Source organism: Quercus suber, unplaced genomic scaffold, assembly GCF_002906115.3.
Source record: "Quercus suber isolate HL8 unplaced genomic scaffold, Cork oak 2.0 scaffold_182, whole genome shotgun sequence".
NCBI classification, from domain to species: Eukaryota; Viridiplantae; Streptophyta; class Magnoliopsida; order Fagales; family Fagaceae; genus Quercus; species Quercus suber.
The window spans coordinates 396,048-409,795 of NW_027069640.1; the positions used below are offsets into that span (position 1 = coordinate 396,048).

The 13,748-nt window shown below is 32.5% G+C and overlaps 1 protein-coding gene and 1 long non-coding RNA gene across 2 annotated transcripts; one reads left to right on the top strand and one right to left on the bottom strand.

Annotated features, from left to right (window-relative positions):
• The first annotated feature begins 3,069 nt into the window (after window positions 1-3,069).
• Window positions 3,070-8,306, top strand: LOC111988673 (putative laccase-9). Its single transcript, XM_024020457.2, has 5 exons — window positions 3,070-3,256; window positions 3,371-3,522; window positions 5,340-5,584; window positions 5,784-5,909; window positions 7,630-8,306. Exons 1-5 carry the CDS (start codon window positions 3,161-3,163, stop codon window positions 8,247-8,249), a joined length of 1,239 nt encoding a protein of 412 aa, XP_023876225.1. The 5' UTR covers window positions 3,070-3,160; the 3' UTR covers window positions 8,250-8,306.
• Window positions 8,307-11,386: 3,080 nt separating this feature from the next.
• LOC111983093 (uncharacterized) lies at window positions 11,387-12,846 on the bottom strand. Its single transcript, XR_010630870.1, has 3 exons — window positions 12,648-12,846; window positions 12,282-12,417; window positions 11,387-11,962 (listed from the first exon to the last, which is right to left on the bottom strand). It is a non-coding gene; the product is annotated as an uncharacterized LOC111983093 (long non-coding RNA).
• Window positions 12,847-13,748: the final 902 nt, after the last annotated feature.

Genomic DNA, 13,748 nt, shown 5'->3' on the forward strand with positions numbered 1-13,748 from the left:
TTCAACGTTGGAGAGGGTTTCGATGTATATCACATGGTCTGTGGAGATCGGTTGGAATTAATCAATGATTCTGTTTGTCCCAAAATATGGTTCAAATATCATATTATGTTTGGTAACTGTTTTTTTATTTTTCCTTATTTTATGTTTTTAAAAATAATTTTCTATTTTTGAGACTAAAAAACTTGTTTGGCAACTTAAAATAGACAGAAAACAAAAATTATCTTCAAAACTCAATTTGTGAAGAAAAATGAAAACATGCAAAATGTTGTTTTCAGTTTCTAATTTTCAAAAGTCAATGAAAACATGCATTTAATTTAATGAATCTGTCTCATTTAATGAGTTAACATTAGAGTTCAAATCCTAGTAACAAAATATTTTAATATTTTCTATTTTTTTTCAAAAAACTTTTTTTTTTTTTAATTTCAACTAACCAAACATGTTTTTTATTTCAAAAATACAAAAAAAAAAATATATTTTTTTCTTTATATTCCCCAAAATAAGTTTTTGAAAACAAAAAAACAAAAACCGTTACCAAACATAACCTAAATTTTTTTAAGAAAATAAAGATTATGTAGAACGTACACCTCAAACTTTCCATATAAGAGATTATTTTAAGTCAAATTGCATTAAAAAAAAAACACTAGTAAATATTCTCGGAACTAATGACGAAACAACTTGGAAATTGTTGGTTAAGGAAATCGGTTATCGAGGTACAAAGCGGCCCAACAAGCGAGAAATAAATAAAGATTATCTGTGTCTTATCTTATGCTGTTTTTTTGGCTAAATTCTTCGTTTAGGCTAAATAAATAAAAAAAAAAAAAAAAAAAAAAAAAGGGCCTCATTTGTTCTGGAATACTTCCTAGAGTTTGCTTATTGGATATGTGATTTTCTCAATTTTCCCTATTTTTAGCCTAATATGGTGTCCAACTCTACTGAAAATTTGGATTTTCCTAAGGTTTTCTAGCCACCCTAAAACTTTTTCATTTTCTACAAAATTTTTTATTTTTTAGTGTGCATTTAAATATCGCTTATTTTGCTGGAAACTAGAAATTTATTACTGAAAACACTATAACAAATTATTTTTTTATTGCCAAAATTACTATTCACCCGTTTTTATCACTGGGCTAGTCCATGAATAGTGCCATGGACCAGCCAAAAAAAATGTGCTTTACACAAACGCAAACGCAACCGCTCTACACAAACACACCCTTAGTCTACTTTCCTACCAAATTCAAATTAGGGTTTTCTAATCACAAAAGAATTTCTTTAGTGTCTCCCATATATAAATTAGTAGTTGTAGGCTTGTAGCCCAAACAACATTCACTATTTATTAATAAAATTTTAAAGGATATTTTACAACACTTTCACAATAGATTTTAAGTAGCAGATTGTTTCTAGTTATTATTTGAGGGAAAAAAATTCAGTGGTAAGTTTAATTTAGAACCAATAACAACTTACCACTTATAATTTGTTGTGAAAATATTGTAGACGTAACACTTTTCTATTATTTTGGTGATTTTTCAAAGGATCAAATTTAACTACAAAATTAGTTATCACCTAAGGCTATAACTTTACTTAATATCTTTTTATTGGAGGTGAATTTTGAAAATCCACCATTAGATTACATCTTCTTCTTATATCCTCTATGCTTGCAAATTTCTGGAGAATTAAAGATTAATGGCTATGTCATCAATATATTATTTAAATTGTAAGTTTTTATAGTCTAAAATTATGCATAAAATATAAGTTTATAGATCATATAGTAAATAATATCTGATTGATACAAAATTTGATATTTGTATTAAGAACATAAAGAACATACAATTCAACGGTTAGATTTTCAAAATATATAATAATATTTATTTTATTGAATAAGGTTGTAACATTAGGTTACAACTAATTTTGTAACCTTAGGTTACAACTAATTTTGTAACCTTAGGTTACAACCAATTTTGTAACTAAACTTTGTCCATTTTCAAATAATCTTCCTAATTAATAGCTATATATATATATATATACGCACATTATTTATATACATGTCTTCCAACAATTCTAATCAATAAAGTTTTGCTTTATGTGAGTGTATCCAAAACATTCCTAGCTCATAATAACTAAGAAGTTAGTTTTGTATAGGAGGTCATTTCGATTTAATTAGTGGAACAAAATATTTTGATACTAATTAATACCAATGTACTGTTTTAGGAGTACTGCCATTTATATGTTTATAAACATATAATTTAAAATCTACACATTTTGTAAGTGCAAATATTTGCTAACTTAAGAACATGAGAAAAGTTAACAGATGCTCAAATGGCATTAGTTTAGAAAATACTTTTAGAAACTTTTTATAGGAAAAAAAAAATTGACTTTCTTTTACAATTTTTTTTTATATTTTTCACAAATGTAGTATTAAAATATTCTTAAAATAACCCATTAACAAATACCCTGAGAGTATCCGTTAATAAAACCTTAAGAACATCAGCCTAATCTATTAGTTTAAATAACATGTTTTATTATATTTTTTAAACATTTTTAATTAGTACAGCCCGATATTTCATCTAGTACTTTCAGAGTAGAAGGATTATCAATTTAATGACCTATACGATATATGCGAGTGCTAGTACGGTTTTGATTAATTACCTTTGATAACACTACTGCGCTTTCAATTTTCTCTACTTGTGGAAACCTTTTTGCCTTTCTTGATGCGAATGACACTAATCAGTTATATTATCTATGCTTGCCGCAGGAATCAATGGGTGCCAGAACTGAATAAATAAAAACCAATATGTTAGCCAACAACGTTGCCATATGATTTGGTTGATGAACTTATTAAGATGCTCATGCTTTAATTATATTTCCACTCTTAAAAAGTAAAAACCATAGATTAATGTTGGCTATTATTTTATTTATAATGCTTAATTTAAAAATAGAGGGGAGCACCAACACCAAGACTACAAGGTTCTCTTGCTTCTCTTCCTGGCCAGCACTAAAAGCTTACAACAAGCATTCAACGTAAAGAGGAGGAAGTAGTCCAACTCAACCTAACCATGCATGGACTTCTAAGTACCATATAAGCTCAGCCTCCACATATATCTGGCTCTCAGAGACAGTAGAGTGAGCAAAATTTCACAACAGACAGCTTGATCAGTAGGGGCTTCAGATGATGGGTATGCTTTCAGGGTTTCTTAAGCTTATCCTTCTCTATGGGATGTTTCTTGGGTTGGCTCATGGCGAAGTCCATTACCATGAATTTGTTGTAAGTACCACCTTTCTCTCATCTGCTTTCTTGTTATTTTTGTTTACGGGATATGCATGAATACTTGTTTGTAAAGTTGCAGTTTTATTTTTCATTTTTCATTTGCTCATGTAGTTGAAGGAGGCTAACTTTACAAGATTATGTGAAACAAAGAGCATGTTGGTTGTGAATGACAGTTTTCCAGGACCTGTCATTCGTGTAACAAAAGGAGACACCGTATATGTTAATGTCCAGAATCAAGGAAACTATGGTCTTACTATTCACTGGTAGTTGTCTCTCTCTCTCTCTCTCTCTCTCATATTTATAATATTCATTTGGATAAAATACACTAATATCCCCTAAAGTTTTATAAAATGATATTCCTAAAATATGGACAAAATGACATTCATTTTTAACCAAATGGCATACCTTTTTCAAAAAAAAAAAAAAAAAAATCCATATCCAAACTATTAGTATATATTACACTCCTTACCTTGATGTTTGTTGAAGAGCTATCAACAACTAATAAATAAATAAATATCTAAATACTATTTTGTACTGGGTAATATGTCGGTTTATTGAACTAAAATTTGTCATATTCCTAAAATTATTCTTCTGATTGATACCACTTAGCAATATAATAAATATAATTTTAAATTGATTTTATAATTAGTAACATATTTATATAATAATACTGATACTAATCATAGCATCTCTTGCTGGAAGGTTTTTTGACTTATTCACTAAAACCTAAAAGTTTGTTAAAGTACAATTTTAAGAATAAAAAAAGTTGAAAATATAACAAACTATGGGCAAAGTAGATGAACTATACTCAATACGGGCGTTGTAAAACCACATTGTGAAAGCTTCACTCGAGCCTCAGCATCTTCAACCCAATATAGGCAAATCATTCTAGAGACTGCAGCTACAATTCTCACCCAAAAAAAAAAAAAAAAATAGAAGGAGAAGAAGAAGACAGCAATGGGCAAAGCAAATGAACTAGCCGCTGCTCATTCCATGGCTAGAAAAGCTATATATAGAGATCAGTAATTGGAACGAGTGTATGGTTAGAAGATCTTCCACCTGGTTTGGAATTGGAACGAGTGTTATAATTTAGTTTGATTCAGTAAGAAAATCACACTTACCTTCTTCTTAAAAAAAGAAAATGGCTAATCCAACTGGGCTAGTTTAACAAATGTTGCTTTTACATTCTTGTCAAGAGATGAGTTCCATGTTTTATGTGGAAGGTATACAACATTTTTTAAACTAGCTACATCAGATTAGCCATATAAACAATACGGAGTGGAACTTTTCTTTAAAGTGTTTTATTTAAAATTGAGTTTTTATAAGGTTAGGTATCAATTATGATTATGATCTGTTTAAGAATATTTTTTTGGTTCGTTTTCATTTGCTTAAACCCAATTTCGTGCCTAGCATGTATCATGGTTTTCTAGGGTTTCCTAATCAGCCTATGACTTCTTTAATAAATATTTGTGGATGTAGCCTCTAGACATTAAGACTACTCAAAAATAATAATAATAATAATAATAAAATTTAAGAGAGGTTTTCTCTCTCATTTTTTTTTTTTGGGGGGGGGGGGGTGTGGATTCTAGAATTCTTATTGATAATTCAAAGGGTTTATTCTTAACATAGACATGTTTTGTTTCTTGTGGTGACCCATTGTATTGCCACTACCCACTTTGTCTTTCTTTGCGACAAGTTGAAGTTGATCTTGTCTCTGCAAGCCTTCAACTTCAAGTGGTGTATTGGATAAAACTGTGATATTAAAATTTGGATATTTTTAATTGGTAATTGTTATGATATTTTTAATATCAAGTTGTGTAATCATTTTAGGTAACTACACATATAAATATAAAAGTTCTTTCTCTCTGATTTTTGTTGAGAGACTATACCCAATTTTTTTTCTTAACTATATATGGGTTTTGGAACTAACTTTTTTTTTTGTTGTTGCAATTGTCTATAAGTTTTTTATTTTTTAGGAAACTACATAGAAGAAACATATATATAAAGGAATTTCAATATTAAGAAATGAAAAAAAATTAAAAGATGCTTTAAACATATCTAAAGAATATGATTTCAACAGGCATGGAGTGCATCAACCAAGAAACCCATGGTCGGATGGTCCAGAGTACATTACACAATGCCCAATTGAACCAGGATCAAACTTTACTTATGAGATCATATTTTCAGATGAGGAAGGAACCCTTTGGTGGCATGCACATAGTGATTGGACACGACATAGTGTTCATGGTGCAATTGTTATTTTGCAGAAAGAGGAAACCGGTTATCCATTCCCACAACCAGATGGAGAAGAAATTCTTGTATTTGGTATGCAAACTGTTCTTAGTGTTCCTAAAATTTTTTAAACTTAGCTAAAATAGAACTTTTTTCCTTCAATTGAGATGTACCATCAAATTGAAGCTACTGTTGATATACTAGTATCTATAAATATACCGGTGGCCCAATTGTCCCATTAGTTTGAATATTGTGCAATAATGACATGCATCTCTTTTCTTTATACTTGCAGGATCTTGGTATAAGGGTGATGTGAATAAGGAAGTTAATGAGGACCTCGAAACTGGTAATGTCACTCCTCAATCAAATGCTTACACTATCAATGGCCAACCGGGAGATCTGTGCCCATGCTCTAATGGTATGTGGAGATACACTCACAGAGTTAATATATAAGATGTTGTATTTATTTTTTGGAAAAAAAAAATAAATAAAAGAGTTGTATTTTTGCAATAATTAAGTTCTTGCACGTATGTAGTATGTTTCATGACAAAATGAGATTTCATTTCACTATAGTGAAACCAATTATAACATCTTTCTAAAATTGTACTTATTTTTCTGTAAAATGAAGTTAGATAATTTAATTTGAAGCTATATAGTTAGAGTAAACATTTTTCAAGTCCCGGGTAGTAGACCTTGTAGATGACTAAATTTCTAGTTTGAAATAAATCAAATAAGTAATATAATTTTACAAATGTGAATTTGTATTGATGAATATGTGGTACAATTCTCTGTAATTATAAAAGAGTGATCCTCTAATTCAATCTCCTTGCAAAACTTGTTGATTAAAATTGTGGTAATGTGATTTTGATTTGAACACAAAATATCCTTCAATTTGGCTGAGGAATGGATCGAAGCTCTTTGAAATGGAATTACAATGAATTTCTGGCTATGAGCTTGTTAGAAACTCTTTGTTCTTCACATTCTTCGTGTTCTTCGTGCGTTCTTCTTCTTTGAAAGTTTGTAGTGGAAATTCTTCAAGACTTTGAAGGCTTGAATCAGTAGAGTTTCACCAATTTATGGTTTCTTGAAGTTTCTAGAAGATTTTAGGCTTGATTCCAGCAAACTTTAAGATCTAGGAAGGTAGTTTGGATGATTCTCTTTCGAATGTTCTTCGATTTTGAGATTGAAGTTCTTGAAGGCTTTAAGGCTTGATTCCTACAGAACTTCTGTACTTTTAAGGTTTTCTGAATCTTCTCTATTGTTGCTTGTGCTTTGGATATCTTGGTGTGTTGAAATGCCTTAAGAAGGCTTTTATAGGAGTTTGGGGGTAGGTGAGCGACACATGGCGAAATTTGATTGGTGACATATGTCACAGTCTAATTGAAGAAGATTAAAGACTTTTTCTCCAAGACACGTGGCATCTTTTGATTGGTTGAAATACTTTGATTTTCTAGGTGACACGCATGTCAGCACTGAATTGGACTATATGTGTCACTGCTTACATGCACAAGGCTGCTTATGTCATTGCTTACACACGCCAATGTGTGATTGATTTTTGCATGCTTTTTGTGTCTCTATTTCAATGACAATTGGCAAATTTCTGTTGGTTTCTAAATAGTGATAGCAAAATCTAGTAACAGTACATAGCACTTTGTAATTGGCCGTACTTTGTGGACTTAGTAGTATGATGTGTCAACTTGTTATAGGTTGAGAATTTTCCCTCTCTACAGACCTCTAGGCCCTTATGTTTCTTTGCTACCTTTTTGTTCACATTTATGTTAATGCCTTTTTGCGCTTAGGAAAATATAAAAAATTATTTCCCACACAATATATTCTCTTGATTTCAATTATTATGATCCAAGAAGAAGAAAAAAAAAAGTCTCAAACTATTTATAAGGGAAAGTTGTTCCATGAAGTAATGATACAAATATTTTCATGATTTATTTTTCATTGATATGACTTATTGTGATTGATGCATAATAAAAGTGGTATTAAGGATAGATTCGTATGGAAGTGATATTTCTCTAATTACGACTTATCACCTTAACAAATTATAAAAAATGTTGTAATTTATTTTGTATTATTGATCTAATTGCTTAATTTTTTTTTTTCTAAATACGATCATTTTTGTGTTGCAGAAAGTACATACCGCTGGCAAGTAGAACATGGCAAGACCTATCTTCTTCGTTTAGTCAGTGCAGTCATGAATGTAGAAATCTATTTTGCAATTGCTCATCATAACCTCACTGTGGTAGGAATGAGTGGATCATATGTTAAGCCCATGCTCACTGATGTTGTCATGATATCCCCAGGACAAACAATGGATGTTTTGGTCACAGCTAACCAACCTCTTGGTCGATATTACATGGCTGCTAGACAATATGATAGTATTAGGCAAGGTGTCAAAAACTATGACAAAGAGAATGTCACAGCAATTCTTGAATATAGAGGCAACTACACTACCTCAGTGAGTCCAAGCTTTCCAAACAATCTTCCAACCTATGCAGACTTCAGTCCTGCAATAGAATTCATGAAACGTATTAGGAGCTTAGCAAATAAAGATCATCCGATAAATGTCCCCCAAAACATAACTACTAGAATGTTTGTAACAGCTTCCGAGAACAATGTTCTCGTTGACTTGGGGGGAGAAAATGTAACTGCTCTTGCTTCGAGCCTAAACAACATTAGTTGGGTTAACCCTACCACAGATGTACTACTTGCCTATTACAGGTATTTGCTTATTACCTTTACCTTTTGATATGGAAGAATTATAGCAGGTACCATAAGCTTAACCCGTCAGCTCCTGCTTTGGCTGACGGGTCAGTCACGACAGACGTTATGGGCTAACGTAACGAAAGAAGGCATGCTGACGGGAGCAAGACAAACCGATGGGCTGAATGCTCCAAGTCTAACCGACAGCAATTCGAAGCTCCTGGGCTACTCAGTGTAGCAAGAAGCTGACGCCAACTCGGCTAAAAGGGAGAATGCAAGCTGACGGTTTCAAGGCCGACGGTTCTATGAAAACCATGACTTGGTCACCACGCATGGGTAATAGGGAAGTTGCTTGTATTCCACGCCCAGTATCAGAGTCCTATAAGGAAAGGATCCCGCAATCTACGCTAATGAGGAGTCCTATAAGGAAAAGACTTCTGCTCCAAGGAAAAATGTCAATCCTCGACTACTATAAAAGCCCCAATACCCTCACAAATAAAGGTACGCATAATTAACCCCTCTCTAACACTCTAGAGTTGAAAGAAGTTCTAACTTGACCTTCGGAGGGTATTTGGCCGGCACCACACCGGTGCTCTCTGTTAGGTCTTTTCTTTTTTGTTGTGTAGGTGTCGTTTTGAGCGTACAAGCATCGTGCAACTCACTGGTGAGATTTCCGGCATCATCAGTTGACGCCGTCTGTGGGGACACGCAACGACGTCGTAATTAAGCCATACTATCGTTTCCTGGACTAAAGGGTTGCATGGTACTCACTCGTTCAATGGCGACTACTAATGACGCACAAGGAGAGGAACAACCCACGACTGCCCTCGAGAGACAAGTTCGGACCCTCAGTGCCGCCGTGGAGCGCCTCACCAAACAGAACCTCGACTTGGAGGAACAGCTGCGCCAGAAGAATGCAGCACTAAATGACCGACCAGAAGATCAGGAAGGAACTAGCGCTCCAAATAGGAATCAGGAGAGACCTGAGGGCAGCCACGCCCCAAGCAGGCCGGAGAGACAGCACGTGAACATGCCATCCCTCACGGATGCGACTCCACCACATATTGCCGCCGAGATGTAGGCAATGAGGGAACAGATGGAGGTCATGATGAACGCCCTCAAGGGGCGAGTCTCCAGTGATCTTGACGATCTGGTCAATCGTACCGATTCGCCCTTCACTGTGGCCGTGAACTCCTTCCCCCTGCCCCACAANCGAAATTTCCAACGAAAGTGGATTAGTTAGGATTTCCTTTTTCTTTGTTTTTAATTTCTTTGTTTTGTTTTACTCTTTATCTGTTTTGCTCGAGGACTAGCAAAATGTAGGTTTGGGGGTATTTAATGTGCATGAAATATATACGATAAAGTACTCACATATCTACATATTTGGCCTTACTTTTATGTTATTTTGTGACTGATTATATAATATCTTTGTGTTGCAGATAACAAGGGCTTTACATGCAAAGTGGGGCTAGGCCAATTGAATCAAGCCAACTTACATCCAGCCAGGTATGAATATTAAATTTAAGTCCAATTGGAGTAAGGAATCAAAGGAAATTTGCACCAAATCCAAGTCCAATTCGGATTAGAATTCCAGCCTGCACATTAGTTAGTATTTTTGGCATAACTTTCAGCTCAAATGTCCAATCGAGATGATTCAAGTTGGGTTGGAAAGTTAACTTAAAGCGCGACAACTTTGTAGTTTACCAGGAGCCCGAATTCTGAAGTTAAATGGGCCAAAATAGTCGGTTAAGTGAAGCCTAAAAATCTGGGATTTTCTCCAAACGGGAATTCAACTTGTAATAGGATTCCTTGACCTATTTAAAGGCTTTTTAGGGCAAAATTAATGGAGGCTAGTGCTAGGGCTGAGATGCAAAACAGAAAATTGGAGCAAGAGGCAGTGCCGCATGTGGCTTCTCTGTAACTTTTCTCCATTATAACATTGTGACTATTTCATTCTCTATTTTATTTGTCTAGTTTAATGTTTAGTATTTTATTCTTTTGTTTTATTTCAATTACCATGAGTAGCTAAACTTATAATTAGGGTTGATGATGAAACCTTGTTAAGGATTATCAGTAATATTTATGTGATTTGATTTTTCCCACAATAGTTGTTCTTTAATTATTTAAATTATTCTTGCTTCATATCAATTGACTAAAATGGGATTCTAGATATGAGTTCAATCATGTTTTTCTCATGATTTAGGATTTGTCTTAATTAATTGAATGCTTGGTTTATTAATTCTTAATTATAAAATTGGATATCACTTATGATTTGTCTGTCAATGGATACAAGTTATGATTTGATTTTTAGAATTGGATATATCTTGTGATTTGTTTGTTACGGATACAATTGATGATTTGGTTTTATACTTAAGAAGCGAAGAAGAATATGCTTTTGATTTTTACAATAAGGATTTTAATGATGATATTTTCCATGATAGCAAGATTGATTTCTAGATTATCATGTAGTGAGTTGAGAAAAATTAATGATCATAAATATATGCTGATATGACTTACAAGGTGGATTCCAAAACCTTAATTCATTTCCCTTGATTATTTACATCTTTTTATTGCTTTATATCTTTTGCTTAGTTTAACTATTTGCTTAGTTTATTTAATTTCAAAACAACCAATTTTTATTAAACTGGATTAGGATTAATTTGGTTAAGGTTTAATTAATTTTCCTACGTTCATTCAAGTCCCTGTGAGTTCGACCTCGTTCTTGTCAAACTATACTTCGGTACGGTTCGTACACTTGCGAGTATTTTAAAATTTCACAACAGCATTCATTGAAGTATATTGAAGGAGAGGAAGGATTTTGGGTTTTGATTATTGTAGAAGGAGAGGTGAACCTGAAAATACGCGGGTGCGATTATTGTGGAAGAGCAGAATGTTTTATTCAGCCAAAAAAAAAAGGAGCACAATGTTTTTTTAAATGAAAGTGAGCGTGATTACAACTAATCCCACTTAAATTTAGACAAATGGAGGAAAATTAGACTCGAAAATCAGTTTTTTGGTGGTACTAGCCTGAGATGTCGCTCTATCTTCCCCAACATGAGATGTTTTTGTTTTTCATTCCTCTCCAAATTGTAGAAAAAAAATGGCAGAATGACTGGTTTTGTTTCTTTGGGTATGAAAGAAGGGAAGGGGAAAAAAACCTTGAAATCATCAGGTGAATAATCATTCCAGCATGAAAACATATATAATAAAATATATAATAAATAATAATAAAATAAAATAAAAAAAAGGAACCCACGCAATGTTGAGACTGTTCTACAGTCAATTAATCGACTTGGAGTAGTCCTATGACATTAGATTCGGCCTTAGGCTGCTTTTGCGATTATATAAAACCCCAAACCTATAACCTTTTAATTCATTTATCAAATGAAAAAAAAAAAAAAAAACACTCAATCAGATAGGCCCCTTAGATTGCTACTTCATAAGTTATGCTCACTTGCATAGTTTGCAAGCAAAACAAATTGATCTTCCACACTTCTTTGTATCTAAAGAGCCAAATATGAGCATAGCCACCTTAGATTGCTACTAACGGCATTCTAGCACAACACCAAGAATAAAGCTATTTGTTGTTATGTTCTCATACCAAATTCAGTTGGCTCTCATTTCTCAATACCTCAATGACAACACCACCACCTTAATTAAAACCAATTGAAACAGCATAACATTGGAATCAGAGGGGAAGAAAAAAAAGGAAATCTATGCCAAAATAGAATTTTTGGCCCCTTGGATTGATTCCTGTATCTGCAAAAACCAAAACACCACCGCTTCATTACCACCAAAAACATGAAATTTCTTTCCTCACCAGATATAATACACAAATCCAAATGCAAATTGAAGCTAGAAAACAGACAAATTCAAAGATTAAAAAAATAAATAAATAAATAAATCCAATTAGGAAGACGATTTTATGTCAAAACGCTACAAAAATACTAAAAATGCAATTACAGTATTTTAGGTGCATATTATGTTGATAAGTTGTACTTTTGAAAGAAAAATAAAAGGCAGAAGCAATATTTTCTAGCGAAAAAGAGGAAAAGGAAAAGCTGATAGGGACGGTTACCAAAATTATGTTGGTAAACATCTATGCCACCAATGCCGCTTTAGAATTCAAGGACTCTCTAGGGATTGTCTTCTTGCTTCCAAGAACCCTCCGCCATGGGACCATCTTCTCCACCTCACACAGCTCTAAACAATATCTAGAAATATTTTTGAAAAACAAAGCTTAATATTACCTTGAATTTAATTAAGACAGTCTAAAAGGCTCTTTGTGAGACACCAAAATTGCAAAAATTTTATCTTTTCCAAACTTGAAATCCTAAACTTAAAAAATAAAAAATAAATCCCCCCCCCCCCAATTCCCATTTGCAAACAGCAACACTTACTGTGAAAGAGGAGATCAAGAGAGAGCGAAAGTAAAGAGAAGTACCTGTGAGAGAGGAGATTGTTCAAAACTTGGAGACAGCAACACTTCCTTCCATGTAAAAGAAGTTGGAAGCTTTGGAATTCTGCATTTTCCATGGCAAAAAACAATGGCAATTTTGTTTTCAAATGCAAATGTTGCTGCGAGAGAGAGGACGATTGGGGTTTCTTTTTTTATTGGTTTAGCTGTAGGTAGATTGGGTATAAAAATAGCCTCTTTGGTTTTTATTTTTGACTGTAAAATTATTTTTGAAAAAAAAAAACTTAATTAACACATTAACTTACTTATCCTTGTAAGTAGAAGTGGTTTTAATAAAAATAGGCCAACATACATTTAGCCACATTGAGCAAAATTTAACTTCAATTTCAAATTTTAATTGAACAATTAGAATGATGATTATGAACTAATCGCCACATAGATGTAGACACATAACACAAAATTAGAGTTCTAATTTGAAATTGCAATTTAAATTCCTTTCTATTTTACCTATTATTATATATATAAGTACAAATATAGATTATTCTTTTTCAATTTTCAAATTGTTTCTTCGATTTCATACATAATAGAATTAACCGACAATTTATAACCGTGAATATTTGTTGACTTATCGTTAATAAACGACAAAAAATGTTAATACTTGATCAGCTTTATAGTTTTTATTTAAATACAAAAGTTTCTGACTACCCTAACAACTTACTTAAAATATCAAATAACTAAAAAAAAAGTAAGTGATTTAATTAATTTAACAACTTAAGTTTACATTTATATTTCATCATAAGAAAATCATGACTAAAATGAAATCACAAAAATGTCATAACGGTCATTTACAATTTTCATATTTAAAATATGTTTAAAGTGGAATTTTTTATATTAATGAGAAAGTGAGAATAAAATTTACTTAGACTAATATTAAAAATTGACTCAAAATCATTAACAAAATGTGCTCAAGTAGAAAACCAAAAACAAGAAGAAACTCAACTTAAAAATAAAAAATAAAAAAAGCTTTTCTTATGAATTTTTTTTTTTTTTTAAATGGTGACCTCAAGGTTAATTTCATAAAGTAGAGGGGTAAATATGACCCTAGTGCTTTTCCCTCGCCCGTTACAC

Excerpts from the sequence above, each read along its gene's own strand:
- LOC111988673 (XM_024020457.2), top strand. The coding sequence starts at position 3,161 with ATGATGGGTATGCTTTCAGGGTTTCTTAAGCTTATCCTTCTCTATGGG. Across the intron at positions 3,523-5,339 it reads TATGGTCTTACTATTCACTG|GCATGGAGTGCATCAACCAA; the intron begins GTAGTTGTCTCT and ends TGATTTCAACAG. Across the intron at positions 5,910-7,629 it reads TCTGTGCCCATGCTCTAATG|AAAGTACATACCGCTGGCAA; the intron begins GTATGTGGAGAT and ends TTTGTGTTGCAG.